Source organism: Periophthalmus magnuspinnatus, chromosome 22, assembly GCF_009829125.3.
Source record: "Periophthalmus magnuspinnatus isolate fPerMag1 chromosome 22, fPerMag1.2.pri, whole genome shotgun sequence".
In the NCBI taxonomy this organism is placed as follows: domain Eukaryota; kingdom Metazoa; phylum Chordata; class Actinopteri; order Gobiiformes; family Gobiidae; genus Periophthalmus; species Periophthalmus magnuspinnatus.
This window is the reverse complement of record NC_047147.1, coordinates 13955365-13982594: the sequence shown is the minus strand read 5'-3', so window position 1 is coordinate 13982594 and position 27230 is coordinate 13955365. Positions and strand designations below refer to the sequence as shown.

Below are 27230 nucleotides of genomic sequence, written 5' to 3'. Positions count from 1 at the left end.
CAGCTGTCATTTTAAAGGTGCACTGTGTAACTTTTCTGGAGTTTGCCTCCATGGAGATGCTATTGACTTACCAAGAATATTCCACAGTACAACATTAAATTGATGTATCTTGCATTTATTCAGTTACACGTGTGTATTTCTATTAAAAACACCTCGAAGAACGTGCATTCCCATTGTAAACAGGCTGCCTCTTCATAGATCTGACCAGTAACTGTCTAGTAGTGTCATCTACTTGTCTCCATATATACAGGCAAGTTAAATGCTGTACTGTGAAACACTCAAGGCACTAGTCTGCTCTAGTCTAGCAAATAAACCATGTGTGCACATTCTCATAAATTACTTTCATCCATTATTGGCCGCTATCATAAAAGTTACATTATCAATTATAGACAAATTATAGGCTGTACTTTTAAGTTCATTTGGAATTATTTCTGGAGTTTCTTTCTTTTCTCATAAAGCATAACTATTAATGGGTAGTCTTGACACTGACACTGTTTGAAGTCATGATTAAAAGCTCATTATAGCCATGTGTGTGAGTCAATGGAAAGGCCAGTGTGCATAATGTACAAATACATGGGCTGCAACGTGTCTGCCAAAACTCCACCATGTGATGAGAGCTAGAGGCAAAATGAAAGTGCAAAAAACATTAGAAGTACTAAATGTTAAACAAATCATTAAGTACAGTGAGAGAACAGTGGATAGGGCACACTGTGGAGAGGCCTCATGTAGAACGGAGCTGGCTTGCTTCATTAGTGAAATAAAAAGTAAAATAATCAACAAAACATTCATAAAGCAACTATAAAGGTTATTAAGAATGTATTATTTGTGATGGGAATTCTTCTAACTGAATCATCCAAAATAAGTGTACCTTTGGTTTGTGGGGATCATTAGCTGAGCAGTCTTCCTTTACATCGGATTTGGCTTTTCCGTCTGGGCTCATCACCTCGTCAGTCATGCCTCCTTCAAAGATAGATAATAGATAACATTTTAAATTGAAATATTAAAAGAAAGCATAGTTTAATTTCAATATGTAGTGCAAATGATAGACAATGTATACATTACGTAAAATAAGTCAATATCTATGGAATCAGAGTGTATGATGGGCTTTTTACTATGCTCTTAAGGTTTCTGTCTTGCCATGGACTATAAAGAGAATTTATAAAAAGCAGAAATAGTGAAAGAGAATCAGATAAGAACTGAGGTAAGACATGCCTTCTTTAACCTTGCTAGTGTGGAGGAATGTGTTTATTCTAGTATATTCAAAACAGACTAAATTTCAAGAACAATTTTCTGTTTTTCTCAAAGACACTTGGGTACTTTCAGGTTATTCCTAATTGAAAAAGAGCTAACATCTTTACGACTGGGTTTAATAGTGGCAGCTGCATATTTCCCCAAACAGAAAGGAGAGGTCCTTGGATGAAGGCTGCTCTCTATTCTCCCTGGTGTGCGGCGCTGCACTGGGAAAACCAATGGCTTTTTACTGTGCCCAGGGGCAAGGCAGATGAATTTTGAGAAACCTTGGTGCTCTAATTCCTTTGAAGTTTTCCAAATGTGATCCAGTTTTGATATTTGGTATTGGATAAAAGCTGCCTTTCAGGAGGTGTGTTTAGTAACAATGCAGCAAGTGAAGAACCAATAAAAGGAACCAACAGTTATAGTTCTGGCTCTGTGGGGGGCTTTGCACAGCTAGAGAGGGAAACATCGACAATTGATTTGTTGAGCTTTTACTTTCATTACTATCTTTCTGTACTTCTATCCCTATGTATCTGAGTGCGAATAAATCACTGTAAATTCAGAAGCTAAAAACCAACTGCAAAAAAAGAAGACAAAATGTTGTACGATGTATGTTTTTTGGACTGAACTATTTGTATTTTTATTTTGTATTTTTTGCAACCTACCATTATGAAACTTTACACAAGATCCCCTTCCTATCCTAACCATCCAAGTATTGTGAAATAATAAGGCAAAATTGATGTATCTTGCACAAGAACACATATGCGACTTAGGTGGTGGATATCTAAACTATTTACCCTACTCAAATTGACTATAATAATAAAATACTGATAAGTTTACCTGTGGGTGGCATGCTGTAGGCTGGGCTTTGTGCATTTCCCACAGTAGAGTTGTTGTTGACTGCTGACTGGCTGTTTGACTGGCTCATAGCAGGACCTTGGCAGTTGCCGGGCCTGTAACACACAGTGAAAGAAGCAAAACCATCAGGGGTGTGTTTGAGCAAGATGAGTTGTCAAAAGTACTGTTCAGCATCATAGTCATAAAACTCAACAAAGATTGTCTGCGGATTCTGTCGGGGCAACACCTCAAGACTAAATCAGATCACTGTGTATATGTGTAACTCTAAGTAAAAGACCAGGCAAGTCACAAATCTGCCATCAAACAAACAGTACTTCAAACTGAAAGCAAGCTCATGTTTTTCCGCTCTTCTCAATCCCCCTCTCTCCATCACTCCCTCCCGCTCCCACAAGTCCTCATTTAACTAATTAAGGTGTGCTTTTGGAGAGGATCATGTTATTTGTTGCCATGGTGACAGCAGAAATCAATCCTGCTCCATCTTCCTCCCCGAGCAGCCCTGCCTTTAAAGCCCGCTCATCACACGGCCTTCAAAGGGGCTTATCTGCAGCCTGCCTAATGCCCGCCGCCCCTCTGCCTTCTATCAGTGTGGACCAGTGCAGATGGAGCAGGGACACAGAGGCTGAAAAAGAACACCATGTTTAGAACAATTTGGTCTATCTCCTGGTCACTACAGATTATCTCCACGACGACCACAGGAGACGAGCGGAGGTGCACGCGGCGAGGAGATAGGGATGGCTGCAAATGTAAGAGGAGATAAATTAAAGGAGAGACATGAAGATGGTCAAAGAGTCCATTTAAAAGCCAGAAAGTGCAAAGATGACAGAGAATATTCTTCAAGAAGGAAGTTTTGGTACAGAAGACCACTTAAAGGTGCACTATGTACATTTCCTGGTGGAGAGTGCGACACATGTTCTTCTGTATGGAGATCTTATTGCTTTGCCTGAAATTAAATGAGTATGACATTAAACTAATGAAATCTGCTCCAAGGAGACAGCTGACACCACTTTCCAGGTTAGATCTGTGCAGAAGCAACCCTGCTCACAGTAAGAATACATGCTTTTAAGTGATACATACATTTGTAATTGAATAAACACCAGATAGACTTTAGATGTCTTATTGCCATACTGTAGAACACTCCAGGAAAAGTAGTAACACATCCATAGAGACAAGCAGGCGACTAATCCTTCACCATAAAAGTTACATGATGCACCTTTAGATTTATGTATTCTAAAGCATGCTTTACAGATTTATGCCATTCGAAAAATCTTCTAACTGGCATCTCTCGCTGTCACACAGACTGTAATGCCTCATGTTGGAAGCACTACACATAGCCTAAGAGGAGGGATCGGCTTGGTAAACCTCCCCATAATCTCATCTCACAGATGTAATTAGTCATAGAGCACGGCTGATGATACATGTGTAATCCCTCTATGGGGGCCGAGGTGCACAGGGAGCTCCACGATGAACAAACAAGAGCTCACCAAATCCACGCTTATCTGGCCCTGTCTCCATACACTGTAATATAGAGTGTGCTGAGGCTGCCTACGTAACACCTCTATGTAAGTTACATAAACCTTTTGATCATGGCACCTTTCTCTCTCCAATATTTAATCTAGCACAAAAGTGTAAGTAGTTTGCCAGTTTGGCAGTGGACTTGGTGTCTCCACACTGTAAACGCCCCCTCCCACCTAAAGCAATGTAAGCACAAGCTCTCGTGTGAATGAGAAACATCCAAATCAACAACAGCCACAGTGGTTGGAGTTTTCAACTGTGGCGCTCTCCCATTATGACTAATTCATGTCATAAAAAAGCCCATTAGAAAGCACTTGATGGAAGCACCGCACAGCGTTTAATCACACTTAATATATGCATGTGCTGCTATCGGGGAAAAATGGAACAGCACATTCATCTTGCTCTTGGGCACCTTTGTGCTGGAAAAAGCATCCTGTTGCTGAGAGAGAGAAGTGAAGAGAGGGAGTGAGAGAGAGAGAGAAAGAGAAAGAGAAGGAGAAAGAGAGAGGGAGATGAAGGCTGGAACAAGCTGGAGCTGTGAGCATGTCCCTGGTGCACCAATGGGGGGCATGTTTAGAGCTCTGGGGCCCAGAGCTGGAGGTAATCGCTGTTCCATGAGACTGAGCCAGGGGAACCACACGCTTACAGAGAAACATGGAAAACATCTATCTAAGTCCATCACACCAGTGCGTTCTCAGTTTGTAGTCCAGGAGAGGCCTGAGGAGACAAACTCCACTCCACACATTCAGAGTTTGAGCAAAAAGTTTGAGCTGCACAAGAGCTGTCCTCAAAAGTCCAACAAGCCTAATGTACTGAGGAGAAACTATGCGCTGCAAGGATAGGAATTTACAAATACATAGTGTAGTTAATGTAGTTACAACAATCAAATACATTCAGTTTATTCATACTATAATCAATGTGTATGTAAAGAATGAATTTTGTAAATGATTTCCATGAACAAAGGCACCCATACAATAAGCAGAATGGAGGAAATCTAGTTTGTTTAGTTGAAATGTACTTTTGACCTGACAAAAGTTGCAGTTTTTATAAGTTTTAACAACCACATTTCTGTGCACACATAGTGGTTTGTGTATAATGCTGATCCTTGGTGGGTGAAGGGCACTTCCACAGTGCGACGTGTGCGTGAGGGTCCGTGTGTTTGAGCGTGTCCTTGTGCTCATGACGGAGTGGGCGCTGTTGCCAAGGGGATGCCATGGTTACGAGGTGCCAGCCAACCAGCTGACAGCGTCTCTCTCCGAGTGGCAGTGGCTTTGTCCTTCATTTGTGTTGACAGGCCGCAGTGATGGCTCCCAGCGCTGCTAACTGGAGCAGACAGCAGCGGAGTGTGTGACGGCTGAGCGGCTGTCCCTATCGATCCCTCGCCTTTGTGCGCCGTGGAAGAAAGAGGCAGAGAGCTGGATGGAAGGATGGAGGGAATCGGCTGGAGGCCATGAATTATATATGGAGCCAATCTGTTCTCAGGGCAGCGCGGGCACATCGCTCGTTCAAACTCCTGACTCAACTCTGTGCACACATACACACACTGAGGGCACCAGAATAACCCAGTACAAAAAATAGAAGGACAGCTTTTAACATATTAAATCCAGAGAACGCTACTCCCCCTTCATCCTTCCCAAACATCAAACAGCTCAGGATGGATGGAGGAGAAGCCATTTATTTAGCCCATCTAATGAAAGCCGAGCACAGCACAGCTCTGCCAAGACTGCCAGCGACAAAGCGCCACAGGCAGCATCCCCCGTTCTTGACATTCAAGCACTGCTCTTATTTATTTAGCAAATTTACTTACTAAGGAGGTCAGAAATGAATTATTTGGCGAGGATTTGCCTGGGAGCACTCTCCTCTCGTAGCTTCCAACATTTTTCTCCCTTCAATTTCCTTTGATTTACGCCTCTTTTTTCCTGAGCTTTGCTCTTCTTTTACTAAGTGCTTATTTTTTGACAGAGCCTGTTCCTATAGCTCCAGGAACTTTTTGTAGAGTGTCGCCGGCAGCGCTAGAAAGTCATTTGAAAAGCCAATTCTGTTCTCAGAAGCGGCTGCCAAGAAAAGCTTATACCTTTTAATACTTTGTGTTCTCTCTGTTTTCCAAAATTTCCCCAGCATCAATCTGCCAAGCAGAAAAAAACTGCACCTTTATCCCAAACAGACTTCCACCTCCTCCGCCCTGACAGAGCTGCCATCACCCATGTTCTTCAGCACAACATCAGTGATTTATCAGGCTCGCTCTGACAGACTCGAACACACAGGGAGGCACAACTCATCGTAACTTTCTCTACAAAGGTTTGGATGTTTAGAATGGCCAGAATGCACTTATAAAGTCCACAATATTCTTTAAACATTACTAATACCATTTTAAATCTTTAGGTGTAAAAAAACAGTGAACTTCACTTTTGGCCTCTACCCATGGGACATGTTGAGTGACTATTCTGTTTTCAATAGATTTTAATGTGTGCCACTGTATAAGAAGCAGTATGCTAAAGAGGGAAGGAAGTCCGAAACCGACATAAAGAAGGATTGTTGGACTGTGGTGGCTAACAACAGGACATTTAAGAAAAAGTCAAGGAAGACATAGAACATCTGACTGGTTCTGATTAGGAAGGTCAGGCCAAGTGCTGGCTGTAGCCTTCACTATGGATGGACGCATCAAAGTTCCCAACAAGACATGCACCGCAACTAACAACTTGTTTCTGAGACAAACTGGGGAGGAACCAAGCCTGGATCTTTCATAATGTTGCAGCCAAGAGAGAGATAGACTTTAAACTGCAGGTTTTCGGAGGCCAATTTTCCCCTGATCTCCCTCAGATGTTCTAAAGGGGGGATCTGAGGGAGGAAAACATAACAAGGCTGTAGCTGGAGTCGGCGTAGAACAAAAAAGCAAATTGGGAGGAAGAAAGACTACGGTAGATAAAACGGTCTGGGTAAGGATAACAGAGGCGCGCACAGAGGCAGAGACTGGGGAGCGTTGTGCAGTGGGGAGAGTTGGTAAAAAGACTGAAATAAGGTGGTGGGAGGAGGGGGAGGAGGGATGGCTGTGGATGAAAGGGGGAGACTAAATGACAGCAGCAGCAACAAAAATGGTCGCTTTAGCACCCCATTAAAATGTTAACTTATTGACAAAATCACAACATTATGAGGAAAGAAAAGAATTGAAGACCCATGTTGGCAGATTGTTTCATCATTCTTTTGTGAACATCAAAACGGACGGGGAATTGCAATGACTTGTAACCGCATTGTATCAAAAAACACTGTTAAAAGGCCCGAAAATGTACCAAAGGTGATTTCTTCTCAACATCTGACCCTTCAGTGATACTAAGGCTGCTACTCGATACCAATGTTGATACCATAATGATAACAAGCATGCTTTTTAATTTTTATTTTTAATATCTCTGGAAACTTCTAGTTGTGCATATTTTAAGTGAATTGGATAAAACAGACCACAAGGACATCCACAACATGTAAACCCAACAAAGAAATGTCCTACACAAGATTTGAACCAGTGACCTGCTTGCTGTGACGCTAAAAGCGTTGCCACCGTGCTATTTTAAAAAGTGAAGTATTAAATTGTCTCCACACTAAAATGAAAAAACAAAAACAAGAACAAAATAAAAAAGCAATCTTGTAAACAAACGCTATTTCCCTGATAGTGCCCCCTTGTGCTAGACTGACAGGCGCTCTGATTGGACCCAGCAGTGGGGATCATGTCTTCTACCACTTCTTATTGACAACCAGAATTTGCATTATGGCTTGCGCATGTAACAACAGAATTAACCCCCCCGATGCACATAGTTAATCATAGACAGTCCCCTGGTACACAACATGGCTGGTCTCATATCATTTGTCGGCGCATTTGAATGTCTAAAAGATGGGGTTGATGGTGGTGATACTTAGAGTCGTAATAATAATGACGACACCCATGGTTTCGCATTCACACAGAGATCATGAGGAATAACATCAGTCGCTGGCAAAGTACATAGAGTTTGGAAAGAGATGTAGACGTACCACTTGTGCTGTGAAGGGGATAGGAGGGGATGGAGGTGGTGGTTGTGACGAGGTGGAGGAGGTGAGGGAGGGGTGCAAGAGGGAGGCCAGTGGATGGTGGGTTGCGTCTGAGAAGGCCTAAGCAAAACAAAGCAAATATTGGGTTTAAAATAATGTGTAATAGCAAAAAGGCATGAATAAATTAAGACGCAAAATACAAAATGTTTAATACCATACTGTGGAACATTCCAGCCAAAGCAATGAAATCGGCATGGTGTCTGACCCCACCCCCACCAGAAAAGTTACATAGTGGATTTTCAATAATTAGCTGTAAATTATACGTCTTAATATTATAGCATTTCACAACACTCAAACAAGCAAAACAACATGAAGTTGAGACTTTAGAACGGTGAAGTCATATTCATTTAAATTTTACACATGGTTTTATGTTTGGGCAGTGTACGTTTCCATTTATAGAGACTTCATACAAGCCCATATCTTTTATTCTGCAACAACTGGCACATGGCGTATAGCACGAGCAATCAAACTGTCAAGGGCTTTATGAGATGTGTGAACGCAGAGATACTTCTGTAAATGGATTATAAAAGTGTACAACCCAAGAGGACCAGTCTTGGCCATAGATCTGAGGAGATGACAGCAGGCCTTTGTGATGCTCCTCTGCTCATCTCCCCGCAGAAAACTACGTGAAACACTGAGTTAGGACACTCTGTTTTACAAATTAATGAAAGCGCATTAATAATTGCTCAACTAAACACAACCACCAAGGCACAGTTGCATGTAATTGTGCAGATATAGTAATAATACCAGCAATAATAATAATGATCATAATCATAATAACAATAATAATATTTTAGTCTTATATAGTCAAAGTCACTACAATTTTGTGCATTATTCATTCATTCCACACTTAGTGGTGGTAAATTACTATTGCAGCCACAGCTGCCCTGGGGGAGACTGACAAAAGTGAGGCTACCAATCTGTACCATCAGCTCCTGCAACTATCAGCAAGATTCACGCACACACCACTTTCATTCTAGGCAATTTGGGTGAAGTGCCTTGCCTAAGGACACAACGACAATTTTTGCAACTGGCACCCCACTGTGGCACCTGGAATTCCCAACGGTCTCCCATCCAAATACTAAGCAAGCCCGCCCTTGCTCAGCTTCTGAGATCTGACAAGATCAGGCTTTGACAAGGAAGTTTGGCCACAAACTGCGAACATGGAGTCAAATGAGCATCTTTCTCTTCGGGGTTAATTGTTACACATATTTAAAGGTCCGCAACCTGCTGTGTCTCCATGGAGATGTTGTTGCTTTGCCTGGAGTTATTTAATATGGTATGAAACTTATCTAGCTATCTCCACAAGCACTGACATCAAGGCAAAGTTACAGATCTGTGGAAAAGTGACCCTGCTGACAGTACAATGCATGTTTTTTCATTATTATTATTATTATTTTTAATAAAAATCACCTGTAATTTATGCAAGATATATCCATTTAATGTCATACTGTGGAACATTCCAGGCAAACCAAGAAAATTTTGATGGAGACAGGCATACCCTGCACCAGAATAGTTACAAGGTGTACCTTTACCAGTAAACACAAAGAATGCACTAAACTAAACTTACTAAACTTACCTCTTGTGGCTGGGATATAAGATTAGTCCTATTTTACAAGCGAAAATAAATTTTAAAGCTGATCCTTTTCGGCTCATGGAACTTAAATGTTAATATAAAAGGCAACCTCATTAAGAATGAAAAAGCATACCTGTTGTGCGGGGTGTTGGCCGACCCAGGTATTGCTGAGTCTTGGGTTTTGCGGTTTGCGGTGCCCATAGCTGGGGGGCCCATCCCTGCGGACTGGGGCATGCTAGGAGAGTTGGGGGCCACTGGGGGGTAGCCCCTGTTGTGATTCACGGGGCCATGGCTGCGTCCCACGGCACCGAGCTGGCTCGGGCCCTGGCCTTGCATGGGACTGGTGGAGTTCATTCCCATGCAGTTTGTCATCCCAGGACCACTGTAGCTGCCACTGTAGTTGGAGGGCCGTGGGTAGTTCCCTGCACACACATAACAGGTAAGTTAAATTGTGGTTATTGTTACCAAACCTGATTATGAATTAAATGGTATGGTAAAAATATGGTTAACATAGGTCCCCCTTCAAAAAAAATTGCGTTAACAGATAAGGCCAAAATCTAAGCTCCCTTGATACTTTTGTGAAGGCGGGAAAGGCTATCTGGGGTGAGCTATGATGACATTTTCACAGGTTCCTCGATGGCCCGGGGAACAATCGCTAGTTTAAGCCCAACCACTCTAATCCGTGGTAAATGCTTTCTTTCTGCCCTGTAGCGCTACACAGCTCCGGTGCTAGCAACTCTCCAAAGGGGCACTTAAACCCTTCCATTTTGGCTCTGCGTGACTCCAGCTCTGGCAAAAAGAAATCGCCATGTGGTCAAAGGCAACATCTACATGCGTCCCGGTACACTTCACCACACTTAACTGTAACACGGGAAGCCCATACACACCCATACGCATTGAAGGCATGACAATATATTCACTCTCTAGGCAGCCTCTGTGATCCTCCTCCCTGGGACAAATCCACGCAAAATAGGAAATGGAAAATGTGGCATCCTCTATTGTAAAGGGGGCTATTTATTTTGATTTGATTAAGGGCGCCTTGGTAGGGCCTCGCGGCTTAATCCCCTGAGAATGTGTCTGGAAAAGGGGATCAAGTCTCTTAAAAACCTGCAGGCTTTTTCCGAGCACCAGACGAAAGGAAGTTGAATGACAATCTTCTGTACGGGAAGGGATAGACGACACCAGATGGAAATGGCTTTTGAGTGTCCTCCAGCTGAAGACACTTTTCACATGACATAAGCTTGTGAAACCCAAAGTTGTGGAGGGGTGGGGCGCAAAGAAACCCACCAAACAGGAAGTGCTATAAACTCCCAACCCCTTCAACCCTCGAGATAGGATTTATATTGGATCAAAATCTTTCCCATACAACTCAGCAGCTCCGCTTGAATTTGTCCAGAAATTGTGATGAAATCTATGATGGGAGATGGGAAAGGAAAGCGGATTATTTTGGGGAGGCTTTGGTGAGTCTGAGTACAGCTGACACCTGTCAAGGGTTTTGGGGCTATAACAGGAAAGTGTTCAGGAAGAAAGGAGGGAGGCTAAAAACACAAGAGGACCTAGTAGGGCCTAATACATGTGTGTACTGAGCATGTGTGTCCATCTGGTTTGTGTGAAGGTATATAGAGTACTTCAGAGACAGACAGTCAAAGGCACGTTTCAGTTGGAAAGTCCTGAGAACAGTCACTGACCTCTCCCTGTGCCCTGCAGACAGCTGCTGTGAGGCCAATGTGGGAGACAAGAACAGACTCCTCCTCTGTTCCTCTAAAAGGGAGTTCTCAACAGCACTGTCCCAAGGAAGAGGTGGGTGGAGCAGCCAAACATGTTACCCAAGGGGAATATTACGATAAATATAGGACTGTGAATTAAAAGTTGCTATTAAAGATATTATATAAAACTATATATAATATTCCACAAGCCGAGTAACTGAATTAAAGTTTAGTTTGATATCTGACATCAGTATTCATATAAATAAGTACACGGAAAATGTCATTTAAGAGTTGGTGAAGAAAAACACACTAATAATCTTCTCACCACTCAAAATAAATCTATTAAAAACACTGACTATTCATATTTGTATGAATAAAATGAAAGACACATTTAGGTAGTATTGTAACAAAATAACTGAAGTACAAGTATGGTACAACAACTCTTAGAATACCATGCCATAAGCCCAAATAGTAGGTAGGTTATATTTTTGGGGATCACAAATTTTAGGGTTAACTAATTCCAAGACTATGTTAAAAAGTGTGTCATTATAGTAAGTTTATCAGTCATGCTGGAGCACCATTGAGTGTGAAGTTGCCTGGGCTGACAGAGACAAGACAGAGTAGCACAGGGACTGGGTTAATTCTAAGCTTTCCTATGGGAGGTTTGTTCCACACTGACAAGAATGATTCATTTCCTGAAGGATCGGCGCTATGGCAGCCAAAGTCTTTTTCAAGGACAGATAGCGCACTAACCCACTTTTTTAAAGTGACTTGGAGTTTGGAGATAGCAGCTTTATTCATGTGTTATGGTTTGGAGTGCTCTTCAGACTACTTAAATGTAGATCTGAGAGATTGGAAATAAAATCATGTAATGTTTTGCACGGACTTTACAAAAACATTGGAGAGCTAAAAATGTGAAGGTTTGCAATACATTTGTAGAGTTCACTTTTTAGTTCAATGATTTCTTTTGGAAACTGTACATTTACCAAATATGTGTCACTACATTTGCCTGTAGCCTTGAATGTGTCAAATGCAAAACACTTGACTTCCTTATATAATATATTTATATACATTTCTGATAAACAGTATCACTCCATCAAGTAAATATTATTTTTTATAAGGTAATTGTAAGCTTATCTGAAAAGAGCGCACTGGAAATAGGCGAGAGGGTGAGAGAGTACAACTCTCAGTGTTTCAAATTGTTCATAAATCACTCTATCACAAATATTGTATGCACAATAATGTAGAGTCTTAAGTGTTAGAGCCCCTAGAAGAAAGACTTGTTCTACTGCTGTGGTGTCATTGTGCAAAGCACCTCATGAATGACTGAGGTTTCGGGTTTCTCAACAGAATGCCCTTCAGTATCCATGGAGGCAAGAAGCAGCATGTTAATGTCACAGTTCTATTCCCTGATAGATACTGAATAGACAAAGGGAGAAGGACAAGGAGGACAGTGAAGGTGGTTCTTGGCATGTCCTTATGGTCCACTGCTGTTGTGCCTTTGGGCTGAGTAGGTATTTATAGAGCGATGGACAGGGGGAGAAGGAGAGCACACACTGCTTCGTTCATGATTACATGGAAATTCCCAGCCCCGTCACGCCTCTGCCGGATGCCTGTGCCCTGTGCCAGCTTTAATCCCAACGGTGCTGCGGGAGAGAGGAGTGTGACCGAGCAGATTACTGTCTCCTGCTTCCTCAGCAAACCGCATGGGCTCGGGCGGTCGCAGGTATGAGCTGCACCCTTCACATTACATGCTGGCACATTTCATCTGGCAAAGGTGTTTGTCCACGCACACTGGAACACAAATAAGAGAACTCAGCAGCACTTATATCTGGAGTTTTTTGTTGCCTTTGTCGGAGATTCTGTGGTGAGAACAAAAAGTAATGTGTCAACAAAAATGAGACAGAGTCGGAGCCATGTTTGATACAGTGCACTCTGACACTTTTTATGTCGATTACAACTTCAGACTTTAGACTTTTTCCTCACGGTTCATTCTTACAGTGCACTGTGCGAGTCTGACTGGATGGAGAGTTTTCTGCAGCCTTCTCTTGCCCGAGGCCTGTACATCCTCTGTGAGCCACCTCAGCACCTTCCCAGCAGGAAGTCTGAGCCTCAGCAGAGAGGGGCCGCCTTGGGGCTGCCAGCTCCACACACTGTCAAACTTCCTCCAAACCCCACTCCCTCCCCCAGGCGCTGGCTTGACTCATAGCCTTTTCTTGGGCCGAATTATACCATGGCTGGAGCAGGGCAGCATGGCTTAAAAGTGCTGTCTGAAGCGTGGTCATTACCAGCAGAGTGCTTAACCCCTCCAGGGGGTGAAGAGAGAGAGTGGCCCAGGACTCTCTCCAAACCTTATCCTGTAAAGGCAGAATATCTGTCTGCTGGTCTCAGGCCAGTGCTGAACAAAGTTAATAAGACTCAATGTTCAGGTTCACCCTACACTGGATAAAGAACACTTTCAGAGGATGAGTCTAAGTATATTTAGGTTAGAGCCAACAAGAAGTGATAAACTAACGTATCATAAACAGCATGTTATCCAAACCTCAAAATTAACACCAATGTTTTTATGTAAACATAGCTCTGTTGGGTAAATATCAAATGCATGTTCTTTGTCACAAAATGGCAGGCCAGCAGCAGGGCTCTAAGCACGGAGAAAGAACAATAGAGAAAGTTCACTGTTACACAATGTACTGCTGACATACATAATATATTTACTATATTCCTTAAAACCTGACCAAGATAGAACAGAGTATATGCAGATGTGTAAGACTTTATGTATAGAGTGGAGAAGGGAAGCTGTCAGAATGTAGCTCTTCTGTTTTGTGATGGGACATCTCTGCTGTCATCCCTGAAATTGTGTGTCCCAAGCCTCTTCCAGACTCGTACTCTGCTCTGTGCATACTTTATTTCCTTTCTTCTGAGCTTATTGGGCTGTCAGCCCAGGCAAAGTCACATTAAGAGATAAGAGTGGGCGGAGAGGGGAGACAAAATACCAAATGCATTAAGGCTATTAATCAACATTAATGACTGTGAGTTTTGGAAAACACATGCACGGATGGGCGTGTTTATCAAGGTGACACATGAAAACACCCAGATACTAAAATAAAACTCAACTATTCTGGTGTGAGTCCAAAGATGTAAATTACACAACACATCATTACTTCCAAGACATCATAAGAGCCACCAAAACTTAATTAGTTTCTGTTCGTACATTTAAACTTTTCTGTGTTTTTACAGTCATACTACAAGTCATACTTCCTACAGCCCAAAGTGCTGCTGTAACTGTCAACACAGACCACTGATACTGATGTAACCCTCTTATCCACCAGACATCCAGACACTTACAAGGGTTAGAGCACATGTTTGTATTTTTAACAGGTTTTAATTGTGTAAAGTGGGGCCTATGTGATATGTACTAATCAAACTCATTGTGCTTTTGTCTGTTTTGTTTCTTTGAACTTAGCAGTGGCTTTAAGAATTCAGCGGGGGGCTGCCATGAAACAAACGGTGCAGTATTACAAACACACTGTAGTGTTCTGCCCTTAATACATTTTGAACAATTAAAACAATATTAACATTGCTCTTACCCGGACCATACTGTGCTCCTTGAGATCCATACTGCCCTGTGGGATTGTTCTGGGAGTAGGGGCCCATCCCTGGATACATGGGGCCTCCGGGTGTGGGATGAGGGGACATGGGGGGTCCAGACTGTGGACAGGCGAACTGGGAGCCGCTCTGGTTTCTCTGCATGTTGGACATGAACCCTAAACGAGACACAAGTTCATCATAAGGCTTTAGTCCAACTGCATTTCAAAACTAAACAATCTTGAGTGTGGCTTGCTCTGATTATGTTTAAGATTATAGTTCTTCATTTCCTCTGAGTAGAAAAAGCCCTGCTTTGGAAAACAGCACTAATCTTTAGCAGCGGAGGTGGCTTCAGTTATGTGGAGATGCACCCAATAAGGATGAACTGACCTGTAAGCGAAAGCTTTGGAACATCAAAACAAAACATATGAACAAGACATTGCCAAAGTCTAGTTTTAAATGGGGTTTATGGCGTTTTTTTATATTTTCTGAATAAATCTTGATTATCTTCAGAACAGTGGTGTTTGTTATATTGCTTTTAAATTCAATATTTTTTCAGTTCAGTTGTACAAAGAGGTACAAAATAGTGCTAAAATAGTGCTGTGTAGTATTTTGGTAAATTAAAATGAAAGATGGCTAATAATGAAGAAGGCTTTTTGGTTGGTCACTATGTCCAGGAATAGGGAGTATAGGTGCTGGAGAATACAATTCAAGAATGAAACAAAACACAACAGGTTTGTTTTTGATAGAGTGTCAATGTAAAAGAAGGGGTATTATGCCAAATGGAACTTGTAAGCTTTCTACCATATTATAACGTTTCCTCATCAAAAACAGGCCTGGAGAGGTTTTAGATGCCATTCATGCACGATTCAGTAATTTAGCGATCTCTCCCAGTAAGACATCTGTCCAATCCTTAGCCCACAAGCCTATGTCATCCAAGCTCCCACAAAACAATTCCCCATAAATATACAAACACATGATACACAGCTGTACACAACAATGTGACAAACCTGTGTGGTAGTTTCATTACTGGGATGCATGCTTATTGTAATGCGATAGTGCTCTGAAGGGGGAGTGACTTAGTAAGGAAATACTCTGAGGAAACTCAGAGTATTAAAAGCAAAAGTGAAACTTACAAAACATGTTAACATGTTGTTTTTGGTGAATATAGCATCTTCAAAACAATAAAAGGTAACATGGTAAGCATGTTTTGTGTTAGTAGTTAATACGCTATAGAAGTAAAATAGTCCCTCTTTCTTGTACTGCATACCTTATATTTGGGTACAAAATGACATACTTGAGTCCCCAGCTTAATGCTCCTTTCTCCACATAATAACCTGGGAATTTGTCCATGACTGCTACTTTATTCTACTCCATTCTCTCAATAGACATGCCCAAGCCTCTCAGGCCTGGACCTGGACATCACCATTCAAATTGACATTTTAAAGCAATCCTCACATGGACCAAAAGCTTTGAAATTGTCCACCTCATTTCAAAAAGCACCTCCTTTCACCACAAATCGGCAAAGGTCACCAAGTGGCCATTGAGAGTAGAGGGGAGGCGGATTTGATATTACAGAACTGCCCTAAATGGATTGGGTCCGCTTGAGTGTAAACTTCGATAGCTATATTGTTGAATGCACTTTTGATGGTGGTTAAGAAAGTGCAAGCCAACACATGTACAATCCCGTGTTTTTCCTAGCAGAGGGGAGATAAAACTTAAAAACCGGAGCGAGAGTTCACATACATGCCCGCTTTTGCCCCTGAGAGCAAGTTGTGAGGAGATAAAAAAAATAAAAGCCAGTGTGTTTTCGTGAATAAGACAAGCGAAGGCAGCAGAAGATCAGGCAAAGTGTGTGTGGGAGGCAGAGAAAGAGCGGCCGCGGTCTGAAAGTGCTTAGGCTGCGAGTGCCGGGTTTAAGGAGCCAGGACGTTATTGTAATGTTTTGCTTCCATTAGGGTAAGGGGATTCTGGGAGCGTGGCAGAAAAAAAAATACACTGTGTAATACTGCACTTTAAATTGCCTGGAAAATGGATGGGGAGAGGAACATTGTGCAGACAGTGCTAAAAGCAAATAACACATTCAAGGATTTCTCTCTCCAAGCTTTATTCCCGCAGCACACTTATGGTCACACATAAAGGTTTGCTGTGGAAGTCTCAACAACTGGAGCACGGAGGATTTGTATGAGAGGAAGAGAGGGAGGGGGAGAGAGCGGGAGAGAGAGGGAAGGGGCAGGGACATTCAGCCTGTTTATGGATAAGCACAGAAGAGAGGCACTCAGAAGGGCAGCCACTACACTCAACTCTATCTTATATGTGCTCTATGTGTACGGGGTTAGACTTTTACAAGCATTACAGACCATAATGTCCGCGAATAACCTTGTTGGTGAAAAACAACTATTTTTGCATGGTGGTGTGGATGCATTTTTGTTCCTACTATTCAGTTTTTGATGTTAGCTCTGAAGTGGACAGATTGTCATTTATATTTCCCTAGCTGGCACGCATGGCACAGTCACTACCATTTTTGATAGAAGCTTTTGTCAACAAGCTGCGGCTAAACTCAAGTGCCATGATTTTCTGAGCCAACAACCACAGCAAAGGCTAAAGCGCGTTAACATGTTGACCTGGTGCAGCCTTGCTCTTTTTCCTCAAAATCACAATATCAGCTTGAATTGGACAAATTATGCAAAACCAACTTTTAATAGTTTTAAACCATGTTTCAAGGGTGTTCCCCAATAATTCTGTATAACCTTACATTGAGGCTCGAGTCCTGTTTTCACCTGTCCCCAATCCCCGCTCATTGCTTGGTACTTATTGTCATGTCTTTTGGTTAAAAAGATAATAAGTTAATAAGTTATGTTAAAAAGTTAAAACAACTTCATAAATATATATGAATATTTCATTTAATTTTAGACGAAGTTAAAAAAGTTAAAGCGTGTCAGAGTGAGACCTCTGCAGTTTTAAGTGATCATTGCGATGTTTACACAGAGTGAGCACTTGTTACACAATTGATCTTTGACGTAATTTTCCTCCGTGAAAAGAAGGCAATGTTTCTGGCTAAATGTGCTCTTTATATGTTCGTGCCTGGGGAAATTTTCGTCTTTGTAAGTATTTTGTGTTCATAAGCACCTGTGAATGTTTTGAATGTATTAGTTATTTATATGAGAATTTAAGTTTCGTTCATTACCTGTAGCGGCCTTATGTATAATTTATCGCGTGTTCGTGTATTTTAAACAAATAGTACGTGCAATGTTGTAATGTACATTTTTGTGTTTGTTTCAGTTACGCCATTAAAGTCTTCATTAAACAAGAAAAGTACGCCTTGTGTACGAAGCACTTTATTAAGTTCGCTAGCTGTCTAGCTTCGCAGAGTCACGTGTTGTGAGGGCAGCATAGTAAAAAGACGACTACACATCGGGCACAAACAGCACGGAGTTACATAAAGTCAACATGAGTCTACGGTCTGGAAAGAATTATCTGAAAGACTTCGAACCGGAGAAGGCAGCAGATGAACAGCTCGAGCCACACTCCATGTCAGAGCAGCACGCAGCCGACCGAGCAGCCACATTCCGGTCATCGTCAGAGCGACAACCGCCGCTGGAGAGGCAGCCATCAGAGAGGTCACACCCGTCACCTCCACGAAGCACCAAGTCCAGGGCTACTAGCAGAAGCTCTTCATTAGCTTCCAGTATTTCAGCCACAAAAGCCTACGCCAAAGCACAAGCAGCCAAGGCCCGGCTTGCCTTTGCTGAAAATGAAGCTAGCATAATGAGACAAAAAGCAGACTTAGATGCAAACCTCCACGTTCTGCAATGTAAAAAGGACATAGCTGCAGCAGAGGCAGAAGTTGCAGCCTATGAAGAGGCAGAAAGTCAGAGCGGGGAGTCGGATATGGAACCTTCTAATGGAATTGAACTGTTTAGTGCAGTACAACGCACAAGTGAGTATGTGGAACAACAACGCAAGTTACTAGAGCCACCTACAGTGACAGACAATGCCATTGACTTACAAGTCACCAACCAACCAGTTATTTCAACTTCAGCTCATGTACAGTCTCAAACTAAGAATGACTTTAAACATGACCCAAGTGTTAAAGCGGCTCTTAACCACACATACTCTTTTAACCCTCTAGCTCAAGATTTTCAGCCCAGAAACGATAACAAAGCAGAGCAAAATAGTGCACAAGATTTTGCAAAAGATCTCATCCGCAGAGAACTTGTTAGCACTGGTTTACTGCAATTTGATGACAGACCCGAAAACTATTGGGCTTGGAAAGTCTCATTTCTTAGTGCCACTAAAGACTTAAATCTATCTGCTAGAGAGGAGCTGGATCTGCTAACAAAGTGGCTAGGCCCGAAATCCTCAGAGCAGACAAAAAGACTTCGTGCAGTACACACCCTCAATCCCGCAGCAGGTTTAAAGATGGTATGGGAACGTCTTGAGGAGTGTTATGGATCCTCAGAGGCTATTGAGGATGCTCTGTTAAAAAAGATAGAAGAGTTTCCGAGACTGACAAATAAAGACAGTGGCAAATTAAGGGAGCTTGGTGACATTTTGTTAGAGTTACAGTGCGCTAAGTCTGACGGCACACTTCCAGGGCTTGCTTACCTGGACACAGCTCGAGGAGTGAGACAAATAGTTGAGAAACTTCCCTTTAACATGCAGGAAAAGTGGACAACTGTAGGTACACAGTACAAAGAGACTTATAGGGTGTCATTTCCCCCATTTTCTGTTTTTGTGCACTTCGTTCAGCAACAAGCGAAAATGAAAAATGATCCAAGTTTTGCTCCGTCCAGCAGTTGCAGCCAAGCTTCTGCTCACACTGAGAAGTCCACATCATACAATCGCAAAACCACTGTTTCAGTACGCAGTACAGACATTGCAGAGAGAAATCCTAGTGGTTCTGAGCAAAAGAAAATTGAGGAACCAGACCGTCAATGCCCAATTCATAAGAAGCCACACCCTCTCAAGAAATGTAAGCTGTTTAGAGAGAAACCTATAGAGGAACGACAGGCTTTTCTCAAGGAGCATCGCATATGCTACAGGTGTTGTGGTTCCGTGCATCACATAGCAAAAGATTGTAAAGTGGCAGTCAAGTGTGTTGAGTGTAATAGTCTAAAGCACTTATCAGCACTACATCCAGGCCCTGCTCCTGTCCCAAAAAGTGACACCTCAGAGGGTGCAGATGCTGAGGAGAAAACGGAAAGCCCTCCTGCAGTAGTCTCTAAGTGCACAGAGGTATGTGGTCAGAGTGATAGCCCACGCTCATGTTCAAAGATCTGTTTAGTGAAAGTGTATCCAGAAGGTCAAAGAGATAAAGCTGTAAAGATGTATGCAGTGATTGACGAACAGAGCAATAGGTCCCTGGCTAGGACAAGCTTTTTCAACATGTTTGAAATAAAATCTGCGCCTGCGCCATATACGTTGAAAACTTGTTCAGGCAAAGCTGAAACAGCAGGCAGAAGAGCTGAGAAGTTTGTCATGGAGTCCATAGATGGAAAGACAAAAATCAAACTTCCTTCTTTAATTGAATGTGATTCCGTACCAGATGACAGAACCGAAATTCCCTCGCCTGAGATAGCTCAGCACCATCCTCATCTTCTCCCTATCGCTAACAAAATTCAGCCAGTAGATCATCACGCTCCAATTCTCCTTTTGCTGGGAAGAGACATCCTCAGTGTGCACAAGGTACGTGAGCAGATCAATGGACCCAATGACGCGCCATACGCCCAGAAACTGGACTTTGGTTGGGTTGTTATAGGAGAAGTATGTTTGGACAAATGTCACAAAACAGCAGAGGTCAATGTGTACAAAACACACATGTTAGACAATGGACGCACAACTCACTTTGAACCGTGTCCAAACGTTTTTACAGTCAAAGAGGACCATAACATCAAACCACAGCTAAATACGCTAACAGCCACAAATAGTTTGAACATTGACAACGAAGCAGACAAGTTAGGTCTGTCTGTATTTGACCGTACAGAGTCAGATGACAAGGTGGCGCTGTCTATAGATGACAAAACCTTTTTAACAATAATGAACAATACAGTTAGTCAGAACAAAGAGAACAGTTGGATTGCTCCTTTACCCTTCCGCTCTCCCAGAAGGAGGCTACCAAGCAATAGAGATCAAGCTCTAAGACGTCTCTACTCACTCAGAAAGACTCTAGAAAAGAAACCAGAGATGAAGGATCACTATATTCAGTTCATGCAGAAAATGCTAGATAATGATCAAGCTGAGCCCGCTCCGCCTTTGCCGGAAGGTAAAGAACACTGGTATCTACCAACATTTGGAGTATACCACCCACAAAAGCCAGATCAGATACGAGTTGTTTTCGATTCTAGCGCTGAGTGCGAAGGAACATCCCTAAATCAAATGCTACTTAGTGGACCCGATCTCAACAATTCTCTGTTAGGGGTGCTGTTGCGGTTTAGGAAAGAGCCAATAGCCCTGACAGCGGATGTACAGCAAATGTTTTATTGCTTTGAGGTGTGTGAAGACCACAGAGACTATCTTCGCTATCTCTGGTTTGAAGACAATGACATCACAAAGAAGGTTGTTGAATATAGAATGAAAGTACATGTATTTGGGAACAGCCCATCTCCCGCTGTTGCCATTTATTGCATGCGGCGAGCAGCAAAACAAGGTGAGCAGGAACATGGCACTGACGCCAGACAGTTTGTGGAAAGACAATTTTATGTTGACGATGGTCTCACATCTGTTGCCACACCAGATCAAGCTGTGGACCTGTTAACAAGAACACAAAACATGTTAGCAGAATCTAACCTGCGACTCCACAAAGTGGCTTCTAACTGTAGTTTTGTCATGGAAGCGTTTCCCGTTGAGGACCGTGCCAAAGACTTGAAAAACTTAGATCTTGGAGTAGATCCTCTTCCAGTTCAAAGGAGCTTAGGACTTTGTTGGAACTTACAAACTGACAGTTTCACTTTCATTGTATCTAATGAGACAAAACCTTTCACACGCAGGGGTGTACTGTCAACTGTCAATAGCCTGTATGATCCACTGGGTTTTGCAGCTCCCATAATCATGCAGGGCAAGGCACTGCTCCGAGAACTTTCATCTGAGGAGAGAGACTGGGACTTACCTCTTCCACCAGAAAAAGAGGAGATGTGGATCTCATGGAAAGACTCATTAAGAGCCCTTGAGGATCTGCAAATTAAAAGGTGTTACAGTCCAGGTTCATTAAGTGCAATGAAAAACAATGAATTGTGTATTTTTTCTGATGCGTCTACTGTAGCTATCGGTGCAGTAGCTTACCTGCGCTCTTTAGACAGCCAAGGACAATACCACATAGGTTTTTTGATGGGGAAGTCAAAACTTGCACCCCGACCGGCTCACACGGTACCACGGCTAGAACTTTGCGCTGCTGTACTTGCAGTAGAAATGTATGACTTTATCAAAGATGAGTTGGACATCAAAATCGACAGTGTTAAGTTTTTCACTGACAGTCGTATTGTACTAGGCTACATACACAACTCCTCAAAAAGATTCTACATGTATGTAGCTAACCGTGTCACACGCATTAGGTTATCCACACAACCTGAACAATGGTGTTACGTGTCAACAGAGTTGAATCCAGCTGATCTTGCAACTCGGTTTATCCCAGCCGCTGAACTCAAAAACAGTAATTGGTTCACAGGCCCAAACTTTCTGTATTCAGAAAAACTTAATGATCTGCAAGAAGATAAATATTCACTTGTTGAGCCAGAAAATGACAAAGAAATACGTTCAGATGTCAAATCACTTTCAACTGCTGTCACAGATGCTCAGATAGGTACAGAACGTTTCAAAAGATTTTCAAGTTGGTCAACAGTATGTCGAGCAATAGCTAGACTTATTCATGTTGTTGCTTCTTTCAAGCAAACCACAAGCATACAAACCGGATGGAAAAGTCTTAAAGAAAATGTTAATGTGGAAGAAATCACACAAGCCAAAAATGTCATAATTCGTTCAGTACAACATGATGCATACAAGGAGACACTGCAAAAGCTGAAAGAAGGAAAACAGATTTCCTCAAAAAATGACACACTCAAAAAACTGAATCCAGTTGTGGACAAAAATGGACTATTGCGTGTTGGTGGACGTCTTTCTTCTGCTGATCTTACAGAAGATGAGAAACACCCTTTGATCATCCCTGCATCCAGTCATATTGCTGTGCTTCTTGTGAGACACTTCCACGAGCAGTCAGCTCATCAAGGACGACATATCACAGAAGGTGCTCTCCGTGGTGCTGGCTTCTGGGTGATCGGAGGTAAGCGACTTGTGTCCTCTGTTATCCATAACTGTGTCATTTGCCGTAAATTGAGGGGCAAAATGCAGACCCAGAAAATGGCCGACTTGCCAACAGATCGAGTGACTCCTGAACCTCCTTTCACTTCAGTAGGTTTAGATGTGTTCGGGCCATGGACTATAGTCACACGCCGCACAAGAGGTGGAAGCGCCTTAAACAAACGTTGGGCTGTTATCTTTTCATGCATGACAACAAGAGCCGTGCACATTGAGCTTATTGAGACTATGTCCACTGACAGCTTTATAAATGCGTTGAGAAGATTTTTCTCTATTCGAGGCCCAGTCAAGCTCTTACGCTCCGATCGAGGGACAAATTTTGTGGGAGCTTGCAAAGAGCTAGGTTTAGACACAGACAAATCAGTAGTGGGAAAGTACCTTCAAGAAAAAGGTTGCTCATGGTCATTTAACCCCCCACACGCATCCCATATGGGAGGGTCCTGGGAACGCCTCATTGGAGTAGCTAGGCGTATCCTAGATGCGATGTTGCTTCAGAATTCTCAAACACGTCTGACACATGAGGTTTTGAGCACGTTTATGGCCGAAGTAATGGCTATCATGAATGCAAGGCCTCTAGTCCCAATATCTACTGATCCGGACTGTCCGACTATTCTAACTCCAGCAATGTTACTAACACAGAAGTTAAGCACAGTGTCTGCGCCAACTGGAAACTTCTCATCTGGACATTTGTATGGAAAACAATGGAAACAGGTACAACTTCTAGCAGACACATTTTGGAAAAGGTGGAAAGGTGAATATCTGTCCACACTACAGAAACGCACAAAATGGACTGAAAACCAACCTAATGTCAAGGAAGGAGACATAGTGTTGTTGAAAAATGCTCAAGCCCACAGGAATGAGTGGCCTATGGGACTTGTAGTCAAAACTGTACCCAGCAGTGACAAGAAAATCCGTAAAGTTGAAGTGCGGACTGTAAAAGATGGAACTGCGAAGGTGTTTTTAAGACCCATCTCAGAGATTGTTGTTTTAGTTTCAGAGTGACTTAACATATAACGTTCATATGTGTTCATGTGTTTTTTGCTTATTATGCTGATATAATGTGATTATATCAAGCGGGGAGTGTCATGTCTTTTGGTTAAAAAGATAATAAGTTAATAAGTTATGTTAAAAAGTTAAAACAACTTCATAAATATATATGAATATTTCATTTAATTTTAGACGAAGTTAAAAAAGTTAAAGCGTGTCAGAGTGAGACCTCTGCAGTTTTAAGTGATCATTGCGATGTTTACACAGAGTGAGCACTTGTTACACAATTGATCTTTGACGTAATTTTCCTCCGTGAAAAGAAGGCAATGTTTCTGGCTAAATGTGCTCTTTATATGTTCGTGCCTGGGGAAATTTTCGTCTTTGTAAGTATTTTGTGTTCATAAGCACCTGTGAATGTTTTGAATGTATTAGTTATTTATATGAGAATTTAAGTTTCGTTCATTACCTGTAGCGGCCTTATGTATAATTTATCGCGTGTTCGTGTATTTTAAACAAATAGTACGTGCAATGTTGTAATGTACATTTTTGTGTTTGTTTCAGTTACGCCATTAAAGTCTTCATTAAACAAGAAAAGTACGCCTTGTGTACGAAGCACTTTATTAAGTTCGCTAGCTGTCTAGCTTCGCAGAGTCACGTGTTGTGAGGGCAGCATACTTATACTTGCAATTAAAAAAAACAAATTAAAATACAGACAGGTCATACACTTAGGATTCAAAATGTCAAATATACATTCTTCAACAATAAAAACAAGCAAACAAAAAAGCACCACCACTATGATTTTTTGGCGGGGCTACTCAATCCTGCAGTTTTGAACATGTTCCTATTATTAGCACTGAGGTTATCAATGAATGAAATGTAAAATAACCATCTATGTTGATGTTAATACAAACCATGCACATATCTGTATATGATTTCTAAATATGATTATTGTCCACAGATTGAACTAAAAAGAGGTTCTACTGCAGCATACCTCTGTCCTGAGCCATGGGAGAGCGGGGGATTGGAGGATGAGCTCCCTCTGGTCCATTCCCAGTGCTCTGTGCAGCCATTGATGAACCTGCAAAACAACAGGGACAAGGCACAGAGGTTATCTTCCAAAGCCAAACAGCCAACCCCAAGCACATATCATTTGCTTCCTTGTCACTCCTCACTGTACACAAACACTGGAGGCACCCTACAGGGAAGCACAGCCATCTGAGGCTCATTGATTAGATGCTTGTGTGTCTTTGAACTGTGCCTTCCCCATTGAAATCCAATGGAGAGTCCAGGGTCTGATTAGGACGATGGCAATTGCAGTGTGGTGAAATTGATTTGACCCAGAGGAACGAGAGAGGGGATCCATTTGTTTAACATGCAAAGGCGACTCTGAGATGTACACATGTGGAAAATAAACTGTTAATTTCAATCAGTTAGTTTATAACTTGCAATAGGCAGACCCAGAGATTTCACATATGAAAAAAACATCTTAACAGATTTTAAGAACTCAAGTAAATTCAATTTAGCAACATCTAACCCAATAATGAAAGTTGTATTGATTTATACATTTCTCTTGCCCAGAATGTAATGTTGGTATTTGTACTGCTACGTCCTCGTACACACTGAATGGGAACCTCTTATTCAAGGAGACACTTCACATGATTCATAGTAGAAAGTGTTGGTTGGTAGTACGCCCTAACAGCGCATGGAGGTGGCACCCTCTTCACATAAACAAACCCAATGAAGTCAACTTAATTGCTTTGAATACAACTGCATAAACAACACAGCTAGCCAGCCATTCGCCCACTGTAACACAAATAATGTACTCAAGAAGAAAGTGTAAATAAACACTTCTGAGCACACAAGGAAGCACATAATGGCAGAAAGGAGCAAGTATTTTGCAAGGAGGACCCCCCAACGCATACATGAATAGAGCCAGCAGCACGGCTTCAAAGGCAGAATATTCGATTAGTTAGTCTGTCACCGCGAGTGCAGCAAGAGGAGAGATCTGTGAGTGCAAAAACACTAGAAAAGGAGTCGTTTGGATGAAGTGGTGAAAGAATTCCACTCAAAGCAATGTCAAACTTAAGCAGCACTTTAAAGTCAAGGTAAAATATAAGTATCACACAATTTAAACCCAGCTTGTGATCAATATAAAAATAACACGTTAACTGTGCAGATTTTCATTGGTTAGATCTTCCCAATAACTCAAACAGAATCAAAGCAGGACAACTTCCAGTGAACCATTCCCACATCTTGTTTTTGGTAGGAATCATTTGATTGTTGAATTTTGATGGCAGTGTTTAGATTGCATTTAGTACATTTTAAAAGATTACAAAAATATTCTACAAGTTTCAAGTTTAAGAGGATATAAGAAAAGGCTGTGAATTATTTTTTAGTATTTTAATAACAGCAGGGGGACTGTAATATTAATTTAAAAACCTGCTCCAATTAAGTGATTGTTTCATGTTTCATCATTATTAATTAGCACAAATGGGCAGTTGGGGCTTGTTTTGACACAGTGAGAGGTGTTTACCAATTTCTGAAGACTAAATGCTTAGGTACACTTGTTTTTAGTGTTTTACCTCTGCAATAACCTACAACATGACAAACAGTTCCCCCTTCACCGAACCTCATCTGAAGAGCATTTCAACACTTGTTGTCAGACCTGCTTTAAATAAAAGTTACATGCAATTAAATTAATAATTAAATAATGATTACATTCTTTGAAATGCCATACAATTTAACCAATTACATATTGAAATGTCTTGCTAATCAGCTTCCCAATAAACCAACTATCAAAACAATGCCTCCTAAAATACAACCTTGTCTTCAGTATTGTTTTAATTAGCTGTCTCTGAGTAATTATATTCAAATAAAACGTGGACTTTGGCACATCTAGTTATTAGTTATTCAAAATCAAAGCGTTTGGATTGAATGTCAACAGGTTCTGCCATATTTTGTGAGATACGCAGTATAAACATGTAATAATTAAAGGCAGTAGTAGTATTTTTCTAAAGTCTTTTGTGGGTGTGTTCACACAGTATTTAGAGAACCCATCCATTCATCCATCCATCCATCCATCCATCCATCCATCTTCTTCCACTTATCCAGGGCTGGATCACGGGGGCAGCAGTCTAAGCAGCAACTTTCAGACTTCCCTCACCCCAGACACATCCTCCAGCTCCTCCAGTGGGACCCCCAAAGCGTCCCCAGACCAGCCGAGAGACATAGTCCCTCCAGTGTGTCCTGGGTCTTCCCCGGGGCCTCCTCCCTGTGGAAGATGCCGGGAACACCTCCCTAGGGAGGCGTCCAGGAGGCATCCTGAACAGATGCCCGAGCCACCTCAACTGGCTCTTCTTAATGTGGAGGAGCAGCGGCTCTACTCCGAG

The 27230-nt window shown here is 42.0% G+C and overlaps 1 protein-coding gene across 3 annotated transcripts in view; it reads right to left on the bottom strand.

Annotated features, from left to right (window-relative positions):
- Window positions 1-27230, bottom strand: part of arid1b (AT rich interactive domain 1B (SWI1-like)) — a 150057-nt gene that overhangs the window by 13083 nt on the left and 109744 nt on the right. For 2 of the 3 annotated variants that reach the window (XM_055230995.1, XM_055230996.1), the window contains exons 6-11: window positions 24833-24919; window positions 14547-14723; window positions 9387-9675; window positions 7621-7737; window positions 2074-2186; window positions 869-960 (exon numbers count right to left, since the gene is read on the bottom strand). In XM_055230995.1, the coding sequence (XP_055086970.1) occupies window positions 869-960; window positions 2074-2186; window positions 7621-7737; window positions 9387-9675; window positions 14547-14723; window positions 24833-24919 (875 nt within the window). The remainder of the gene's footprint in view (window positions 1-868; window positions 961-2073; window positions 2187-7620; window positions 7738-9386; window positions 9676-14546; window positions 14724-24832; window positions 24920-27230) is intronic. The other variant, XM_033988062.2, reaches the window with a different exon arrangement.